Source organism: Stegostoma tigrinum, chromosome 20 (genome assembly GCF_030684315.1).
Source record: "Stegostoma tigrinum isolate sSteTig4 chromosome 20, sSteTig4.hap1, whole genome shotgun sequence".
NCBI lineage: Eukaryota > Metazoa > Chordata > Chondrichthyes > Orectolobiformes > Stegostomatidae > Stegostoma > Stegostoma tigrinum.
In genome coordinates this window covers 40,546,689-40,568,637 of record NC_081373.1, presented here as the reverse complement: position 1 = coordinate 40,568,637, position 21,949 = coordinate 40,546,689, and the positions used below count along the sequence as shown (strand labels likewise).

Genomic DNA, 21,949 nt, shown 5'->3' with positions numbered 1-21,949 from the left:
TTTTTTTTAACCTAAATGACCCTATACTTTTTGCCTTACCTGTTCCCTCCATGGGTGTTCACCTCGACTGTGCCCAAACAGTATCTTAAGTTATAGTTTTGGCTTCAATTTATCTGGATCTGATTCGTACAACATTGAAATTTGCTTCCATCTTATTCTTATTGCATCGGATTGTTCCTTGTCAATTTCTACCTTAAACCTTATTATGAAATTATCACGATGTTCAACATATTCATGTACTGATACTTGACTATTTGACTCACCTGATTCACAAATGCCAAGTCCAGCAATGCCTGTTTTCACATTGGACTGGAAGCTTGCTGCTGTAAAAATTGCCTCTCAACGCACTTTAGGAACTGTGATAATGGGAACTGCAGATGCTGGAGAATCCAAGATAATAAAATGTGAGGCTGGATGAACACAGCAGGCCCAGCAGCATCTCAGGAGCACCAAAGCTGATGTTTCGGGCCTAGACCCTTCATCAGAGAGGGGAATGGGGTGAGGGTTCTGGAATAAATAGGGAGAGAGGGGGAGGCGGACCGAAGATGGAGAGAAAAGAAGATAGGTGGAGAGGAGAGTATAGGTGGGGAGGTAGGGAGAGGATAGGTCAGTCCAGGGAAGACGGACAGGTCAAGGAGGTGGGATGAGGTTAGTAGGTAGGAGCGAACACTGCCCTCCAACCCCACCACACCCGGCACCGTCCCCTGCAACCGCAGGAAATGCTACACTTGCCCCCACACCTCCTCCCTCACCCCTATCCCAGGCCCCAACATGACTTTCCATATCAAGCAGAGGTTCACCTGCACATCTGGCAATGTGGTATACTGCATCCATTGTACCCGGTGTGGCTTCCTCTACATTGGGGAAACCAAATGGAGGCTTGGGAACCGCTTTGCAGAACACCTCCGCTCGGTTCGCAATAAACAACTGCACCTCCCAGTCGCAAACCATTTCCACTCCCCCTCCCATTCTTTAGATGACATGTCCATCATGGGCCTCCTGCACTGTCACAATGATGCCACCCGAAGGTTGCAGGAACAGCAACTCATATTCCGCTTGGGAACTCTGTAGCCCAATGGTATCAATGTGGACTTCACCAGCTTCAAAATCTCCCCTTCCCCCACCGCATCCCAAAACCAGCCCAGCTCGTCCCCTCCCCCCACTGCACCACACAACCAGCCCAGCTCTTCCCCTCCACCCACTGCAACCCAAAACCAGTCCAACCTGTCTCTGCCTCCCTAACCTGTTCTTCCTCTCACCCATCCCTTCCTCCCACCCCAAGCCGCACGTCCATCTCCTACCTACTAATCTCATCCCACCTCCTTGACCTGTCTGTCTTCCCTGGACTGACCTATCCCCTCCCTACCTCCCCACCTATACTCTCCTCTCCACCTATCATCTTTTCTCTCCATCTTCGGTCCGCCTCCCCCTCTCTCCCTATTTATTCCAGAACCCTCACCCCATCCCCCTCTCTGATGAAGGGTCTAGGCCCGAAACGTCAGCTTTTGTGCTCCTGAGATGCTGCTGGGCCTGCTGTGTTCATCCAGCCTCACATTTTATACACTTTAGGAACTCATGACTCTCTTTCATTGTTTATGCTATTATCCAAGTCTGTATTTAGATAATTAAAGTACCCCATAATAACTATTCTATAATGTGCACATCTCTCTCTGTGATTTCCTTGCTAACTTGTTCTACTTGTTTCCCACTAGTTAGTGACGTAAAGATCTCACTGACCGAAGCAGCTGTTCCATTTTCTTTTGCTTAGTTCTATATTCTGTTCTTGGCTGCTCTGGGAAATCTACTGTTTCCTTATGTTCCCCTGAATCAACAACTTCTCCTTTTTCCCTTCCTTCCCCATCTTCCCTGAACACTTTATATCCTGGAATATTTACTGCTCAATCCTGCCCTATGTTGAAACTTGTGATCAGAGATAATGGGAACTGCAGATGCTGGAGAATCCAAGATAACAAAGTGTGAAGCTGGATGAACACAACTGGCCAAGCACCATCTCAGGAGCACAAAAGCTGTCGTTTCGGGCCTAGACCCTTCATCAGATGAATGATCTAGGCCCGAAACGTCAGCTTTTGTGCTCCTGAGATGGCGCTTGGCCAGTTGTGTTCATCCAGCTTCACACTTTGTTATCTATGTTGAAACTTGTTGGGATTGTAGGGTCATACTGCATGGAAACCGATCCTCCAGTCTAACTCATTCACATCAACCAGATATCCCAATCTGACCTAGATCCATTTGCCAGTATTTGGCCCATATCCCTCTAAACGCTTCCTATTCATATACCCATCCAGATACTTTGTAAATGTTGTAATTGTACCAGCCTCCACCACCTCCTATGGTAGCTTGTTTCCTACATGCACCATCCTCTGCATTAAAAAGATGCCTCTCGGGTCCTTTTATGAACCTTTCCCCTCACCTTAAACTTATGTCATGTAGTTCTGGATTCCCCCACACTAGGAAAAGACCTTTGCTCCTCACCTTGTCTATGCCCCTCATGATTTTATAAACCTCTATAAGGGTCACCACTCAGGCTCTGTCTCTCCAGGGGAAAAGAAAGTCCCAGCATATTCAGCCTCTCCCTATAACTCAAACCCTCCAGTCCTGGCAACATTCTTGTGAATCTTTTCTGCATCTTCTCAAGTTTAACAACATCCTTCCGAAAGAAGGATGCCCTGAATTTTACACAGTATTATAACAGTGCTTCACCAATGTCCTATACAGCCACAACATGAATGAAGCTGCTATCAGATAAAATGTTGTGGAGAAGGTCCAGAACTAGAGCTGAGGAACAGATTAACTGGGATATAGTTGCATTGCAGAATTTCTTCCTGGTCTTATGAGTGATGTACCAACTGGAATGCCCTGCCTGCAACTGTAGTAGACTGGCCAACTTTAAGGGCATTTAAATGGTCATGGGATAAACATTTGGATGATAATGGAATAGTGTTGGTTAGATGGGCTTCAGATTGGTTTCACAGGTCAGTGCAACTTCAAGGGCCGAAGGGCCTGTACTGCGCTGTAAAGTTCTATGTTCTATGACATCCTAACCCGTATTCTCAATAACCTTACAAATGAATGCAAGCGTGCCAAACATTGTCTTCACTACACTGTCTACCTGTGAGTCCACACCCAAGGAACTATTAGATGAAAAAGCTAGAGAGGAGGCCAGTGTGAAGCTTAAATGTTGGTATAGATGCATTGAGTCAAAAAACCTGTTTTTGTAAATGTATTGAAATGTTGAAATTTAACAAATTTATCAACAGTAAAAGATAAGTGTTCAAAAAATGCAAATGATAAATCCTAGTGATAAATTCATTTAACGGTCAGTCTAAATAATTTAATTTCAACATCATGGAAAGATGGGGAAGCAGTGTTGTTGTGATGTTATTGATTTTGTCTCTCTCTTGATAATGCTTTTCATATCAGTGTCACAGTTTGAGACATTGAAGTCTGTAGCATTTTATTTTATAATCATGCCACAATTGTGACATAGCTTGTGGAGAAAGTAGGCAGCAGAGCTTGCTAATGTTCAGTGTGTTGTTGATATTGCTCATGCTTTATGACACAACTGAATCAGATTCATGACAAGTAATATTACTCATATGAGTTTCTCATATCAGTTGAAACATCTGAACTGTGTCCATTGGGATGAAAGGTAGAACACTTAGTTTTAAGATAACGGCTGTGTTTCATCATTGTATCAATGATCAGTTGTCTATTCACACAAAGTCATTACTGAGCGCAAAAACTCTTGAAATTTCTTGGTTCCAAATAGTGAACTCAATGTTGCTCCATTTATTGTTTTTGGAGAAGCATTTAAGATTATTTCATTCATGAAGATTATCTGTGTTAAAATTATATAGCTGATTACTTGCAACTCTTACTTTTGATCTTTTTGTTATTACAGAGGTAAGGAGACTGGCCATGATGTGGACTTTTTGATCAGCTGCCCAGAAACCACGGATGAAAGCTTTCTTCGTAAGATAGTCAATAAGCTGGACATTCGGGTAGATATCAACTCTGATCGATCAAGTTGCTTATTGTTAAGCCACTGTAATTAAAGTTATCCTCTGTATATGTCATTGATTTTATGCGAATAGCAACATCTAATGGAAAAACAAGAGCCACCACAAGTTAAAAATTAGCCAAAAAATCAGCTACGCATCAGGAAGGTTTGTTCAAGTGATTAAAGATAGAACAGATTTATAATTGCAATTATATTAAGAATAAAAGTTAATTTACCTTGAGATTCAACCTTTGAATCTAATTAGCAAAAGGAAGAATTATATTAGCTCTGATTTTAACTCCAGGCTTGTTCTGGGTCAAAGGTGGGTAACGTGACTTCAATAAAGATCTTACCTCCTGGTACAGAAAACAGACTTGGGCATTTTACCCCCTAGGCTTCATCAAAATTTCAAGTGCAGTTTTCCCACTCAAATCACAGTGAAACAACTTCAATTTCGTAGCAGACTTCTTCATGGCACCCTCAAAGGCTTAGGAAATGTGAAAAGTCTTGGGGCGGCACGGTGGCTCAGTGGTTAGCACTGCAGCCTCACAGCACCAGGGACCCGGGTTCAATTCCTGCCTCAGGTGATTGTCTGTGTGGAGTTTGCACGTTCTCCCCGTGTCTGCGTGGGTTTCCTCCGCGTGCTCCGGTTTCCTCCCACGGTCCAAAGATGTGCAGGCTAGGTGGATCGGCCATGCTAAATTGCCTGTAGTGTTCAGGGGTATGTGGGTTATAGACAGATGGGTCTGGGTGGGATGCTTCAAGGGGTGATGTGGACTTGTTGGGCTGAAGGGCCTGATGCCACACTGTAGGGAATCTAACCAATCATTACACAAAGTGATCATCAATCTTGCACCAGCTTTGCTACTGAGAATATGCCTTATAGGTGTATTTAAGTGTTAAGTGCAATCTAATGTCCTCTGCCAAGGTGCGTTGGTAGAGGGATGCATTGTAATTGACTGAGAGATCCCAATGCCTTCGCCCTGTTAAGTCAGGTCAGAAAGCCTTTTGGGCTACCTTTCTGCTCAGTGGTACAACACCTTAAGTGGCAATTTAAGAGCTTCACTCTATCCCATTCAACCAGCAGTGGTGGGGAGCTCACTGTCCAAGGAGGCTGACCAATAAACACTGTTTAGTTTTCTTGTGGTCTTTTAGGGTTATGTGCTTGATTGTGGGATCTGACATCGGAAAGGGGAAGGCCATAGGATGCCACCTCTCTGCTCTTGACACCCTACTGTCCACACTTGCAAATACCCCACCTTGCCACACCTGTCCTGTCCACATTCACCTCTCTCTCATTGCAGATTCCTTGCATAGGAAATATGAAACAATGAAATATCAACAGTCACACATGCTCATGGTGCTGCAGAACTGCTAGTATCTACATAAAGATAGAAATAGGAGCAGAAGGAGGCTATTTTGCTCTTCAAGCTAGCTCTGCAAATCAACATGATCATGGTTGATCAGCCAATTCATTACCCTGTTCTTGCTTTCTCCAAATACCTTTAAAATCCATTTAATCTTAGTATACTTTTCATATTCATCTTCATGTTTATATCTTTTTCACCCACATGTCTCTGTATTTGTTTGCCTTAGCTGTTCGCTCCATGGGCTTTCAACTTGACTGTGCCTAAACAGTTTCTTCGCTTACACCCTGCTGTTGTGCATCGGATTGTTCCTTGTCAATTTCTATCATAAACCTTATTATAAAATTATCACTATGTTCAACATATTTGTGTACTGATACTTGACTATTTGACTCACCTGATTCACAAATGCCAAGTTCAGCAATGCCTCTTTTCACATTGGACTGGAAGCTTGCTGCTGTAGAAATTGCTTCTCAACACACTCTAGGAACTATTGACTCTCTTTCATTGTTTATGCTATTATCCAAGTCTATATTTAGATAATTAAAGTCCCCCATTTTAACTATTCTGTAACGTGCACCTCTCTCTCTGTGATTTCCTTGCTAACTTGTTCTACTTCTTTCCCACTAGTTAGTGACCTAAACACTTCACTGACCAATGTAGCTGTTCCTTTTTTATTGGCTTAGTCATAGATTCTGTTCTTGGCTGCCCTCAGAAATCACCAGCCCTAAATATGCTCCATAGGTTTATGATTTAATGACAGATTCGAATGCTAAATTCATTATCTCATGAAAATAGGTGCCATGATCACAATGAGATGTTCATCCTAAAATGATGTTTGGACCAAGGAAACAAACTAATTTTGCGTAGTTTTCTGCTCATTTTAATGATTTCAGTGCCCAGCCAATGAGAGCCACACTACTCAATGGCTGAATTTTGTTGCCTGTGAAATTGGTGAACATGACAATATCCACTTTATCAATGGTCAGGCACCAGCCAGACACTGATGGTGTGGAAATGTCGCCTGCACAGCTGAGCTGGACCTCCTCTGGTGCCTTGATGATGATTCCAAGCCACAAACCATCCTGACTTTGAAATACATTGCCAGTCCTTCAATGCTGCTGGGTCAAATTCCTGAAACTCCCTCCATAACAGGACTACAATGTTTCAACAAAGCAGCTCATTATCACTTTCTCACCTAAGGGTGGATAATAAAATCCTGGCCTGATCAGTGAGCCTCCTCATCCACTGAATAAATAAAAATGAACAGGTGATGTCCCATTATAACAGCCTGACAAGAACCCATTATAAAAAGCTTAAAGACAGTGGTGAATTTACAGCCATTGTCTTAGCAGAAATACTTTGGAACAATACGGAGAGAGAGATGAGTCACTAAATCCATGCATGGGACAAACAGCAACAGTGAGTGTAGGCAATGGGGAGTCGGAACCGTGTTCTAATTGCAAGTGTGTTTGATAGGTGTTGTTTGTCACCAGTCATCTTGAATGTCTCTGCAGAAGCACAGATCAAAGAAGCATTTGAAAACTAGTTTTAAGATTGGGGAAGGGGAGCAAATGATAACTTCAATTAGATTTGCTAATGACAAAGTGCTTGAAGCAAGCACAGGGAAAGGATAGACGAGTAACAGCAGGCAAGACCTTTGGAATGAAAATGAGCCTTAGCAAAACCAAAATAATGTAAGTGTTAAATCAACAAGAAATATTCATATATTCATGGGAGGAAGAGAACTGGGACAGGTGCAAGAATTGAAGTATTTTTGAAGCATAGTCTCTGCAGATGGAAGATGCAATAAACAAGTAAGATCAAAGATAACAATGGATAAAATGATATTTAGTAAGAGGCAGTTGCTAATCAGAAAGTTGAATAGACAATTTGAAAAAGCTACATGTAGACCCCCTGAGTCGGAGTGTTATTTTTCGATGGATCTAAGACTAGAGCTTGCAGAAGGAGGAAAACATGTAATTAAATAGCTTTGAAATGTGTGATTGGAAGAGATTGGAAAGGATCTGCTTCCACAAAAGTAACAAATGTTGAAATGAACGCAATTAGGAGAAGGAGGGAGACTAGGCAGGGCACATTTTGAAGGAAACAGACCTGTAAGAGACGTTATGGTGGAAAGATTTCAATGAAAAAGATGATGAAGGAGGAGAATATTAATGCTGGCTGGCTTGAACATTGAAGGAAGCTATTTTCAAGGTATAGCATGGAGATCTATGGAAAGACTACATTGAGTCAAAGACTTCCCTTTGGGCAAAGCACATATGATAATATTATATTTGGTAACAAGTCCTGTTATGACAGATTGCAAAGATTGGCAATGCCTCCCTGCAAAATTGCAGCATCCTTGAGCACTACGTCTCAGAAATATCCAGGAACATACCTCTTAGCCTATAGACAATGTGGGTAGAAAGTAAGATGAGCTGTGACCAGCTCCCCTTAGCCGCAGCCTTTTAAGAGGCCCACTTGCTTCAAGCCCCAGTTCTAAAGCAGCTGTTCCTCCTCTTCCAATTCTTCATCTGTCCAAATAAGTGAAACCAAGAAGATGCTCATATTAAATAGTGAGTGTTTAGGATGGAAATAATCAGAAAGTAGCAAAGAAGCTCAAATCTATCTTAGAAATGCATTAATCACAACTGAACACAGATTCTCTGATGAAGGGTCTAGGCCCGAAACGTCAGCTTTTGAGCTCCTGAGATGCTGCTTGGCCTGCTGTGTTCATCCAGCTTCACACTTTGTTATCTTGAACACAGATTCTAATTTTTTCCCGTTATTCATTAATGGATGAGCATGTGGTTGGCTAGGCAGCCATTTATTGCCTATTGCTAAGTGCCTGGAGGGCTGTTCAGAGTCAAACACATTGCTGTGGGTCTGGTGTCACATGTAGGCCAGACCAGGTAAGGATGGCAGTTTCCTTCCCTAAAGGACATTAGTGAACCAGATTGTCTTTACTGACAATTGATTCATGGTTGTCATTGGAATCTCAATTCAGATATTTTATTGAATTCAAATTCCACTGTCTGCCAAAACAGGATTTGAACCTGGGTCCCCAGAATATTATCTGGGTCTCTGGATTAACAGCCCAGTGATAATACCACGAACCCATTGCCTCCCCCAGCTTCAGATAGCAGTCACATCAGATTTATGAAACTAATTCCATTGCTTTTTGCTGAGGAAGTTTATTATTGATCAGCTCCACTGTAAAAATAAGCCATAGTCAATGGGTTTCCAATAGGAAGCCAGTCGTAGGCAAATTTTACACCATTTTAGCTGTTCACTTACATTGTTCTTGCTGATAGTTTGTTTTCATATTGTATGGTCCCAATTTGAAACCAAAGAGAGGTAAGTTCCCAAAGTCCTAGAGAACGATAAGGGTGTTCTCCCATTAGTAAGAGATGGTTGGTGGTGTTTCAAGCTGACGGTCAACACATCTCAGGCAAGGTTGAGGAAATGGGATCTTCATGGTGACCTCAGCCAATGCAGGAATTGAATCTGTGCTGTTGGCATCATTCTGCATTGCCGACTAGCCATCACCAAGTTAAAGCTCAAAGCATCATGTTATTTGTCCTTTATAAGAATGTACACTTTATAAATAGAATGTAGGTTTTTTTCTTTCCAATTTCCATTCTCTCTTTTGGTGTTGTTCATGTTCATTCTGGCAGACTACATTCTATACCATTCTTGTCTGTGTATAAAAGTTAAAGGACATGAGAATCAGAGATGATATAATTTACAACACAGAAGGAATTCATTTTGCCCATTATTCTTGTGAGTGTGTTGAGCCATCAACAGGATTTATATATCATAGCAATTTGTAGCTCCTCACTATAGAAAAGCATCCTAAAGTGAAGCTCCAAAGAAGAATCGTTGTTTCAAAATATTGACTGTTTCTGTCTCCACAGACACTGTCAAATCTGCTGAGTTTCTCCAACATATTCTGTTTTTATTATTCAAAAGTACTTTTCAGGTTTTAAAAAACATAGACTCTAATCTAATTGCAACTCAATATTCTTTCACCAAACCTCAAGATGTTAATTATATGGATAGTGTTCATGGATACGTATTGAAAATTATTTTACCTTTAATTCTAGGAAATTTTACATCCACCATTTAATTCACTCATGAGTTTTCATGCCTGATTATATAGTTACTATAAATAGATTTAAGATTAAGTGAGGTGAAACTATTTTATTCATATTGCATCTGAACTGCAGAAATCTCACCATTGTGCTCTTTGCTCAAACTGCATTGCTGTGAAAAACAATGCCTTTTTGCAGTCAGCTCAGAGTGTGACAGTCCTCTGCAGGTCTGGAAACCAATGATAAAGTGAAGGAGGCACAGGTTGACTGTTTGCATCGTAACCTTGTCATAGGAACTAACATCTTGAAAGGATTTAGCATTGGCAATTAGGATGGCTTGATACTGCAGCACTGGCCTTCTATTTGGAAGATGAGATTTGTCACTTGGGATGTTTTTCGAAAACCATTTCTTCTTTTCACTGTTTTGTGAAATCACAAAATGTGAACTGTCACAAGTATGGAGGAAAAAAATGAGTTTCACTGGCTTGACAGCTGCGGTAAAAATGTTGAACTGAAGGTCATGTACAGGTATAACTTTCTTCACACATTAAATGTATTATTTTGTAAATCTGACAATTTTATGTTGGACAGCTTTGCTTATGATATCAATCAATAATTTGGTCACAGCTTATTTCCCCTTTCCTCAGGACCTGCTTCTGTACTATGATATGGTGGAGGCCACATTTGAAAAAAGAAAATTATTCAGCCAAAAATATGATACCATGGATCATTTTCAAAAATGTTTTCTTATCCTAAAATTGAACAAAGCGCTTGTGAAGAACAGAGCCCTCGGTATGTCTTCTGTGTCTGCGGCAAGGCCAACTGATAAGGGGGCAGAACCTGAAGTAAAAACTCAAATTAAAGATTGGAAGGCTATCCGTGTGGATCTGGTCATTGTGCCTACTCAGCAGTTTGCCTATGCACTTTTAGGATGGACCGGATCAAGAGTGAGTAGGCATTTTCTTTTTTATCATAAAGATTGTGTTAAAAGCCTGGAAGCAGTGGAATAGATACCTCTCTTCCTTTGGAACTTGTTATTAACCAGTAGATCCCAAGCACTCTCGCATCACAGTCAATAAACACATTAATGGCTCATGAAATGTATCTTTTCTCAATTGGTGCTTCCCTCCTTCCAGCTCGTCTGGTTCAAACACCAGAGTAAATTACATTTTCAGACTGCCAGTCAGATTTACAGAACGAGCAATCCCAGTAAAATTGGCAATTTTTAACAGCTGGGCATGAATTGAAACAACGGTAAAAATCTACATAAGGCAGACAGCGACATCAAATAATTTGATGTAAATAATTGTAATGCAGCCAGCCACATTGATTGATTGAGTACCTGAGCTGCACTGCCAGACATAGATCAATTGCCAAATATAGGAACATAAGAAACAGGAGTTGGAGAAGGCCATATGCCTATCAGGTCTGCCCTACCTCTCAAAGTGATCATGACAAACCTCAGAATCAACTTCACTTTGCTCCCACCCCCATTCCCAAAATCCCTTGATTCCCAATCAAATCCTGACAAAACAATCTGTCCATCTAAACCCTAAATAGCCAGACGAGTTGGTAGAAGCAGATATGATGGCTATGCTTAAGAGGCATTTAGACAGACACATGAACAGGCAGGGAAAATGGGAATAAGGACCAGGCACAGGCAGATAGGCTTAGTTTCAAATGGCACCATTGTGAGTGCAGACATAGTGGGCCAAAGGGTTTGTTCTGTTGCTGTACTGTTCTATGTTCTATAATGGTGTATCCTCAATGCTGGAGTTGTGCAAGGCTCACGCCCCTCTGAGTGAAGAAATTTCTTTTCATCATTGTCCTAAATGACCAGCCCCAGAAACTTTGTTCCCTTGTTGTGGATGACCCTCAACTGAGGAAAGGACCCCTAAGTTGAGAAACCTGTTAATAATTTGAAATGTTTCACTGCCACACATTTGTGTATGTTCAAGACTCTGTCCTGGGCTTGAACACAAAAATCAAAGATGACACTCTAGTGTTTTCCTGCACCTCTGACATTAGAAGGTATTCATTATCTTTTGACGGAATTCCCTTTGCTAATTTATTTGGCCATCCCAAGTTATAGGAATGTGACAATAATTTTACATATTGGGAATTACATATTGTATAAGTTAACAAGTATGAAAAGGTGAATGTTGGAGACTGCATTAAGCTCCACTCAGTCTGATGATAACAGTTTTGGGTAAGGAAAATAGAAGTCTAGCTCAAGATCGTGATGGATAACATTGCTGTCTAACTAGCCAATGTAATTTGTATTTATTACCACCAAGTAATAGATTGCATCTTGTAAGACAAGTGACACTTCCCATTTAGAGTTAATAGTGTTTGTTCTCCACCACTGTTAACCAAATAAGCCCTTAGACCTTAAGTGTTGTAGTCGTATTGTGCCTACCTGTAGACCAAGTGTCTTGGATTCAGGTCCTAACTGCTCCAGAGGTATATAATAACATCTATGAACAGGTTGATTCAGGAAAATACCTATTTGTCAATTTTCATCCAGAAAAGAGGATTGTTGGCAGACATGATCCCAAACATTGCTTGGCTGCCCTGTATGCACAACATCATAAACTCCATATAGACCATTGTGGGCAGACATCAAGTACACAATGAGCGCTTGCTCACAGAGACAATGACGTTGATTTTCCCACTATTTTAAGTGCAGAGGCTGGTCTGTTGGGTGATGATTTATATGCCAATATGATATATGCCAATGTCAAGAAAACTCCATGTGCCACATGCCATTCAGCACATCCAGAGCTGTTGGCAGAGCATAGGCACGGTTCTCTACCTATTGCAGGTTTTAAGACTGGCTTGCTGGGTTATCAGAAGCTGGTAGTACATCAAAGGCCTACAGGTCCTGGGTGTTAAGGCCTACTTCTTAAAGGATCTGGTGACAAGAGGGAAGTCATTTTTATAGGCTTCTGCAGGGTCAAGTTTTTGGAGAGAGTATATTAGAGGCAAGAACATAAGGGTTGCTTTCAGAGGCCACCTCCTTAACCACTGCTGCCACCACTCCATCCAAGGCTCCAACTGCTCCCAGATTAGAGGCCACCCCTATCTCCACAGGAGGGTTGGTCTGGGAAGCTGGCTAACTTTCTCATTCACCAGGATGGCATGTCATCAGGCAGTTGGTGAGTTGAGGCCATTAATTGCCAGTTTAAGGGCCTTTAGTTCTGACAGGTTGAGAAGATCTCATTTAGTAGCCACTGGGATGTCCACTTGATGTGTTTCTATAGTAAGCAAAGCGTTGTTGCCCATCTTCCAAGTAATTGATAGGGCAAGGGTTCAGAGGGTTCAGGCGTAGTAAGGGAGGAGAGTACATAGGCAAGGAAATCACAAACTTCCTCATCTGGCCCAGAAGACCACTCGCACTCTGCCTGACCACACAAATTTTAGACATGGCGCATAGGCTATCAAGTAGTTTTGCTAGACACAAAGGGCAGGAGGTGTTTAGAACTCTCTTCCACAAACAGCAGTGGATGCAGGACCTGCTGTTAAATTAATCTACCTCAGATTTAAAGTTTTGTTAAGCAAATGTATGAAGGGATATGGACCAGAGGAGTTAGGCCACAGGTCAGCCGTGATCTCATTGAATGGTGGAACAGGCTTGAGGGACTGAATGGCCCACTTCTATTCCAGCGTAACTTAGACCCCAGTTAAAATTGTATTGGGGAGCCATATAAATATTGGGATTATAATTTGCAAAGATTTATGAGATGACTTCGTTTGCATTAGGTGGGTGTTTCATCTGAATGCAAAAGCCTGAAGGTTAACTGTGCAAATGGCTTGTGAAGATTAGACTTTCTGTAGGAATATAAGATCTTTAACAGCTTACCACCAATTTTATGCCAGGCAGGTAGTATTATATCAAACCCCATAAAAGTCAAAATGTTTCAATGTACAATTACATCCAAAAGCTTAGATACAGAGTAACAAACTGAAACTCGGACTAGTTCACCTTCTGACGTTCTCAGCAGGTGAATGTGCAGAATGTGGTGAATTCAGACAGGTGGGAGTTGGGAAAAATCTTATAATTTCCTTTATACATTATATTTATATATTCTTTCATAGGCTTTAACTTCCTCGCCTATGTTTTCTTATTCAATTCTGTATTCACACATTGATCTGTCCCCCCATCACCCTTGCAATTTTACCAGCTGTTTGCAGGCTTAAAATCTCACTCTCAATTCTTCCTTTTGTTTCCTCTTTGTTTACCTTTGTCGTCCATCTTATTTCTTTACACAGATTTCTTTCTGTTTGCCAACTATTCAGTCTCCCTTCAAAAATGTCATGATTGACTTTACATTTGATTCTGTTTATGTTTTTCTTTACCATATTGTTTTGACAAATATCTTTTCTCTGCCTAGAAAACAAAGTGTGTAGCTGGATGAACACAGCAGGCCAAGGAGCATCTCAGGAGCACAAAAGCTGACGTTTTGGGCCCAGACCCTTCATCAGAGAGGCTCTGATGAAGGGTCTGGGCCCGAAACATCAGCTTTTGTGCTCCTGAGATGCTCCTTGGCCTGCTGTGTTCATCCAGCTTCACACTTTGTTATCTTGGATTCTCCAGCATCTGCAGTTCCCAATATCCCTTTTCTCTGCCTCTTTGCTTTCTTATTTCTTCGCTTTTTCCTCCACTTTATTTTCGTTCAGTTGATCCAGACACACAAGTTGTTTTAAAGTGTATGATAAACGTCACTGACGTACAGATCATGCTACACTGCAAACTGGGAATCTCTGGGGCACTTAAATGGTCCCTGAGAGTTTCCTTAACTTAGATCTTCATGAATAGCCAGACTTTTTCCATGCAGACATTACAGAAATTGACAAATAAGACTTTATTTCGAAGTACAAAAGACTTATGGAGGTGGTTCAATAAATTTGGAGATTGTTGCAAAAATTGGGACAGTTGCTAGGTATACAGATTGCCCAGTCAGCTCATCTTGACATCCTATTTTTGGATCACTTTTATTTTGCAAAGGCAACAAAGGAGAAAATATCTATAAGATGACACAACAGATGGCCAAGGAATGAAGTACTAACATGTTTTAAGTCCTTGATTGCTTTGGGACTTGTAGACCTTGAATAATGACATGGTATGTACTTCTCTACTTCACCTTTCAGTCTTATACTAGGTGCAATCCATAAAAAGTAAATTATTATCTGTTAAAATGAATTTAATTAATTTTATTAGCTAGGATGTTGAATGTTTGTGACCCTGCTACATTAATAGTCTACATTTGTTGATTTAAATTGAACAATCAAAGGGAGAGCCCAGAAAAAAACGACTAATTGATCACAGTGGCATCACAAACAACTAATCCTGGTTTCTACTCTAACTTATCGGATAGAAATGTTGAGCATGAAAGGACAGAATTTATCAGCTAGTAAATAAAAATAACATTTATTTGAGAACTAATCCATCTTTTTGCTGACACATAATGATTGTTACAGTCTGCCTTGCTGGTTTGGATGCCCATGAGCATATTACAACCATTAACTAGGTTTCCATTTTAATCAGATCCCCATTTCCCTTTTTTTTGCTTAGAACACAGCAAAAACTCATTATACCACCTTGAAATGCTTGCTATCACAGAATACTGATATAAACTAGACCCATGTTTATGATTCCTCTGAAATCATGTTCTTTGCCATCTTGTGCAAGTGCATCATTATCAATTTCAGAGGTGCCCAGGTTGTACAATGGGTGGAGGAGGATTCATTTTAGTTTGGTGTTTAAAAAGCGATAACGTCGGAAACGCCCCTCAAAGTACTAAAAAGATTTTAAAGACTTCGATGACCGCAGGCCCTGAGTATCAACAGAAATCAAAGAGGTCAGACCAGCAGTGAGGATTTTATCTTAAATGTAGCTCAGGGTCAGCAAAGTATGCACCGCTAGAATAACAATAAAGTAACTCAGACATGGATATTTTAAAATCGAGTTCACTCACGAATGATAAAAATTAAGATGATTTCTGATTATTAACTGCCTAAATAAAAGACAGAGACTAGGAATGACTCAGTGAAATGTCACTGAATACGTAAAATGTGCAATATTCAAACAGATTAAAGCTTGGAATATTAGAATATTAAACAGCTGAATATTGTATAAATCAATTATGAAGTTGTCTATTAATTTCTAGCCATAAATGCAATAATTTATGGATATATTCAAAACATACCAAGTATTTTTTATTTTAACGTTTATCCAGCAAGTTCATGTTACACTTTTCCACTGTCAATATGTAAAATATGTTTGTTGGTTTCCTATCCTTGCATACACATATTCCCTTTTGTGAATAACAGGAGCATTGGAAATATTAGAGGCTGAATATCAACCTGTTCAAACTGTGTCATGATTGCTCCTTCTCTGTCCAACATGTTCTAATGTGGAATTTGAACTCTGGTTTACAAGCAGATTTATTACCTGCTGAGTCACAAGACTTCCGTGAAAGTTGTGATAGTGAGCAATCAGCTTGTTTCATATTGCCTTCAAATTTTATTTTTGTTGGACTTCAAGACAATTTGGTCTTTAAAGAAATGGAACCCAATGTGATTCATACATGTAATGTGGGCTTTCGAGTGCCAGAATGGGTATTACCTATGAGACAGCAAGGCATAGGGCTGGATGAACACAGCAGGCCAAGCAGCATCAGAGGAGCAGGAAGGCTAATGTTTTGGGCCTAGACTATGAGATATTGTGTTTCAGAAAATCCAGCCACATGGTACAGGCTCCACAACCTCTTTTGTTGACGTCATCGGGAACCAAGGACTGCCTTATCTGGAAAACATTACGTGCAATGCTTTAAAATGAACCAAAGAAGTGTCTCAAAGGTTTAATGTAATGATGACTTCCATTGAATTGAGCAAAACTATTTGTCTGGAGCTCATTTTCTAGTGTTTTGATCAAACTCTAGTATTAGACGATTGTATTCTTTTGTATTGGATACTGTGGTGGTGAATAATAGTAATTTTAAACTTTAAGGTATAATTCCTGTTTTCTTAAATCTGGTTTTGCTGGTTTGCAATTAGGATTTTAAATGAATTTACTGCTTTTAAGTTTTAAACTTCTTTCAGGACTGGATGGGCTAATCAAGCTCTCTGCTGCAGAAATGATGAGAATAGTTAATTAAGGAAATCTCATGTCAGCTTCCTCAACTGCCAGCTAGTAGAATCTCATCTGAAACTCTGTGGAATAAAGAACAGAAATTTAGTGCAATGCATGGAGTGTACTGAGGTGGAGTCGAGTCATTGCAAGTTTGGTGATGAAGGGAGAGAGTTTTTTTTTCTTTTTCTATCTTTGTCACTATTTAGGAGACCAGGAGTTGAAAAGGTACATGTAAGAGCTGTATGTTCTAAAAAAAAGTGTGACATCATATGACAAAGTAGGGCTCCCTGATCTCTAACCACTTAATAGTTAATTGTATGAAGTAAGCTTAAGTTATCGCAGGGCAGCTCAGCCATGAGGAATGCCCATCCTGTGGTATGTGAGCAATTGTGAACATTCCACATAACTGCCGATGAAGATATGTGGAAGAAGTGTCTTCAACTGCAGAAACCTGAGCCCTATGGTCAGGAATCAATTAGTGAATAGACTTCACTATGGTGCATTTGCAATGTTGGGAGTTTTATGGATACTATGTTCAAAAAGGTGGCCACACGACAAGTTAGGTTTATGCAGGCAGATGGGGAACGGGAGACCACCAGACAGTTCACGAGTACCAGCAGGTCATATGAGAATCCTCTGAGGTCCCACTGGAGAATTAGTTTTCCATTGTGGATTCTGGGATTGGCATTGGTTCCACAGAGAAGTGCAGCAATGCCAGGCCAGTGGCACCACTGTAAACCATCTGTACTGGAGGGAATCAAGATGAGTGGAGTAACAGTAGTACTGTGCAGAAAGGGGATTCATTAGTTAGGGGAATAGATAGTCATTTTTGAGGCATAGACAGGTCTCCAGTTGGCATTTATTGCAAAAGGATTGAATTATAAAAGTAATGTGTTATTCCAAATATGTAAAGAGTTGGTGAGACCACATCTGGAATATTGTATCCAGTTTTGGTCTCCTTACTTGAGGAAGGAATATGGTGGCACTGGAGGCAGTTCAGAGGAGGCTCACAAAGTTGGTTCCAGAAACAAAAGGGCTGTCAATAGCTTCAACTTGTACTCATTGGAGTTCAGAAGAATAAGGGGAGAATCTGATTGAGGTAAATGAAATTTCTAAAACTAAAAGTGATTTGATAAGATAGACATTGAACAGATATTCCCTTTTATGGGACAATCTCAAACATGTCATACATATAGAGTGAGAGAGAAAGTAAATTCAAAACAGAGAAGTTAGTCAAGTGTCAAAAAGGAAATGAAATTGTGTGGACCTGAAACAACAATGGTAAATACAGCCCTATCAGTACATGCAAAGTCCTCCTTATTTATATCATGGGGCTTGTGCCAATATTGAGAGAGCTGTCTCATAGACAAGTCAAGCAACAGCATGGCATAGCCATGGACATTTCAGAGTAAGAATAATTAATTAACTAAGGGAGAACTAACTTCTATGGGGCAAGAATAGAACTGGCTGGATAAAGTGGAGCAAAGGTTGGCAAAGGAAACTATAGCTGATCAATGGGCTACATCTATAGAAATGATGGGCCAGATGCAGTCAAGGAATATTACTTTAGAAGGGCAAAGTTGGCAAAACAAATTGGGAGCATGGTAGCTCAATGGTTGGCACTGCTGCCTCACAGCACCAGGGAACCAGGTTTGAATCCAGCCTTTGGTGACTGCCTGTCGGTGTGAAGTTTGCATGTCTTCCTGTGTTGGCATGGGTTTTCATTCACAGTCTAAAGATGTGCAGGTTAGGTCGATTGACCATACTAAATTGTACAATATTGTTCAGGATGTGCAGGCTAGGTGGATTAACCATGAGGAAAGTAGGGCGATGGAAATAAGGTCAGGAGCTGAGTCGGATGCTCTTCAGATGTTTGGTTTGGACTCAATGGGGCAAATGCCCTCTATGGATTCTCAGGGATTCTACAACTGATTCTATGAAATCTAGAGTTTCCTACTGAAAAAGGAGGAAGCACTTAAGACAAAGAGAGAATGTAAGCTTGTGAGAGGTGTCAGGTAGAAAATACAAGTGAGAACTGAGAGGAATATAAAGTGTTCAGAAAGGAAGTTAAAAAAGTCAAATAAAGCAAATAATGAGGGATTATGGAAAAAAAGACTGGCAGCAAAGATAAAGTATTATGTTGACACATCAACAGTAAAAGTGTGGTGAGAGTAGGAGTAGGGTGGACTGCAGCGGTTCAAGAAGGCAGCTCTCTGCCACCTTCTCAAGGGCAACTAGGGATGAGCAAGAAATGCTGGCCAGCCAGCGATGCCCACATCCCACAAATGAGTAAATAATAAAAATAACTACATTACCATTATCAACCCTCTCTGTTAGCTCTTCAAAGAGCTCTAGTATATTGAGGAAAGAGAAACACCTTCAAATGTTGGAAATTACGTGAAAGTTGAGGAGGAGAGCCTACCTATGGCCTGAGGAAGAGGTTGCACTCCTCAGAAAGCTGGAAATGAGATTTGCTGGATGCAGATACATTAATATGGAAATAGCAAGCATCCTTAAATCAAAAACTGCAAAACAAATCTCCGGCAAATGCAGGGCTTTGCAGAACACCCAGATGGAGGCCATGGAAGCAGCGAAAGATGCTCCATCAGACTGTGCCCCGGAAACCAAACCTCAAGGGGAAGTCGGCCACCCCAAGAAAACAGCACCGCATTCTGGAAAAGTCCCTAGACCTCCAACTTCCATCTCAACTCATAGGGATGTTGATGACCAGCTGACTCAAGCTGAAGGACCCCTGGATGCTGGGGATGAGCCTGAAAGTTGGTTTCTGGGGATTGAGCTAATGAAGAGTATCACTGAACTACTAATGACCAGGGGCAAGCCCCCCAAAGAGTAGCAAGATCCTGCCGCTGGTAAGAAGGATAAAAGGCAGTTTGAAATCATGTGGTTAACACTGGAGTGAAAAAGAGATGGTTACAGCTGAGGAACAAACCTGCTGCCTATATCCATCCTGGTGACACCGAAAGCTACCTTGGTTCCCAGATAGACCCATGGGCAGGCGTGCAGAAGGTGAATGGGAGGAGAAGCTGAAAACATAGTTGAACAGCCTTCAGATAGTGGCTGTTTGTCCCATGCAGAGGGTGGAAATACTCAAAACCCAAGTCATCCCTAGATTGTACTTTCACTTGATCCTCTCCAAAGTGTCACAAAACACGCTTGTTAAACTGGAGATAGTAAGAAGTGCAGATGCTGGAGTCAGAGGTAACACAGTGTGGAGATGCAGGAGCAGAGCAGGCCATGCAGCATCAGAGGAGCAGGAAAGTTGGTGTTTCAGGTTGGGACCCTTCTTCAGAAATGGGTTAAGTTGGACCAAGTCACCTGCAACTCCATGAAGGAATTCCTACACCTCCTGCCCCATACTACTGACAACATCCTGTACTGCAGCAACAGGAATGGTGGGTTTGTCCAACTTAAAGTGTAAGTAGGAAATGTGTAGCATTGGACATGTCCAATGATGTTGTCATCAGAAGCCTCCTTCCAGTTCCGGGGCGAAAATAATGCCGATAAGATTAAAGGATTGAGAGAGATCAAAATCCTCAAGGAAATAAATGATTTCCTGCCAAGCACGCAACAGTGCAGCAAAGAAGGAAGAGGTCTTACAGACAGCATCGAGGAATTCATGCCCATATGGGGAGACCAAGCGTGAAGCGAAGTAAAACTAGCCGATCAATATGCAGCGTGGGGAGAGAGTGCCCATTTGTCAAGGATGCAAGAATTAAATGCCACAATAAGATATCAGACCAATAACACCTGTATGTCACTAGGTCTGGACAGCTTACCAACAACCAAGATTGGTGGTTTTGGATCATTCTGTTTGGAAGCCTGATATCATTTTCAAGAAAGAAAGCAAGATAGCAGTGGCACATGTTACCATTCATAACGAAGGTGATAACAAGGTGCTTGAGATGGTGTGGGAGGAAAAAAAGTCAAAAGTATCACATCTCAATCTGCAATTACAAAAATTGATGGGAAGTCTCGAGCCTAAATATTTTGGATTTGTTCTGGGAGCAAGAGGGAAGTGGCTGGAGCTCAATAACACATTGATGGGCGTCCTTAATATTAAAAGGTACAAATCTTTCTCACAGCGTATTTCCAGGCTAACAATATCCCTCAGGCTTGAGCTCCTGCAAATTTTCAGCAACAGGTGAATCATCTTGTAACATCAAGAGCCCAGCTTCCGGCTAGCGTTGACATGCCTGTCCCTGGTGCCAAGGTATGGTCTCTAGTCAAAAGGGTGTTGTCGGAACCTCCATGCAATGTATATTTTGGCAGTTAAATTATTACATACAGAAGGTTAAATTATCGCCAAAAAGAAAAGGGTGTTGGTGATTGGTCCATTTCAACACAACAAATGGTGTTACCCTGTTTATTATCTAATGATCCTTCAGTCTCAGTGCTGAGTACACGCTCCCCTTCTCTTGGAACAAAATGCTTGATGATTTGAAAGAGTCGGCCCGTATTACAAGTGTGACTTGAATGACCCCATCCGTTACCTCATACCTCATTGACATTGGAATGGTCCCAGACCTGCGGCTATGATAATGCTGCAGGGTTTCCCATGTCAATGACCAATGCAAAGACTTGAACAAGGCATTCACCTGAGTGTGTTTAAATAGAAGGACAGCTAGGGAGCTCAGTACAGAAAAAAAATTATGAGGAAGGTTCTAGGGATGAGAAACTTTCTTGTAAAGAGAGATTGGAGCTGTTGAATCTCTTTTCCTTGGAGAGAAGGATATTTAAGCCCTTTTTCATTATACAATAATAGATCTAAAAGAGTATGCTGTCTATTGACTCTGTTGCTGAAGCTACAAGGTTTTGTCATCTCCTCATTCATACCAGGCCATGCTACCGTTGCTATTGGCTGGTCTATAAAAATCTATAACCAATGTGTTGGCCCTTGCTGTTCCCTGGATCCACCCAAACAGATTCCCCACATTGTTCTTCTGTTGTGAGATTCCTCCTTATGAACATTATGATATTATCCCTTATTATTAGCAGAACTCAACCTCCTTTTTCTTCTTTTGTGACCTTCCCAAATGTCAGGTATCCTTGTATATTCCCAGTCCTGGTCACCTTGCAGCCATGTTTCTCAGTGGCAATTGGATCATACCCATGTACCACTAATTGTACCTTTAGAACTGGGGATCATGAGGAATACCCATGCTGTGTGCTGTTGTCATGAATTTCAGTTAGTGGCAACTTGAATATTGTGCTGGAAGTGGAAAGATAAAGAAGCAATAATTACAGAAAACAACAATAAATAGTCAAAAATATGTTGTATTATCTTTAAATTAATTTGACCTAAGTAAAA

General features: G+C 41.0%; 1 protein-coding gene across 2 annotated transcripts in view; it reads left to right on the top strand.

The window, feature by feature from the left end:
* dntt (deoxynucleotidyltransferase, terminal) overlaps positions 1-21,949 on the top strand; it is a 308,352-nt gene that overhangs the window by 219,172 nt on the left and 67,231 nt on the right. For both annotated transcript variants that reach the window (XM_059653117.1, XM_059653118.1), the window contains exons 8-9: positions 3,923-4,022; positions 10,133-10,432. In XM_059653117.1, coding sequence (XP_059509100.1) covers positions 3,923-4,022; positions 10,133-10,432 — 400 coding nt within the window. The remainder of the gene's footprint in view (positions 1-3,922; positions 4,023-10,132; positions 10,433-21,949) is intronic.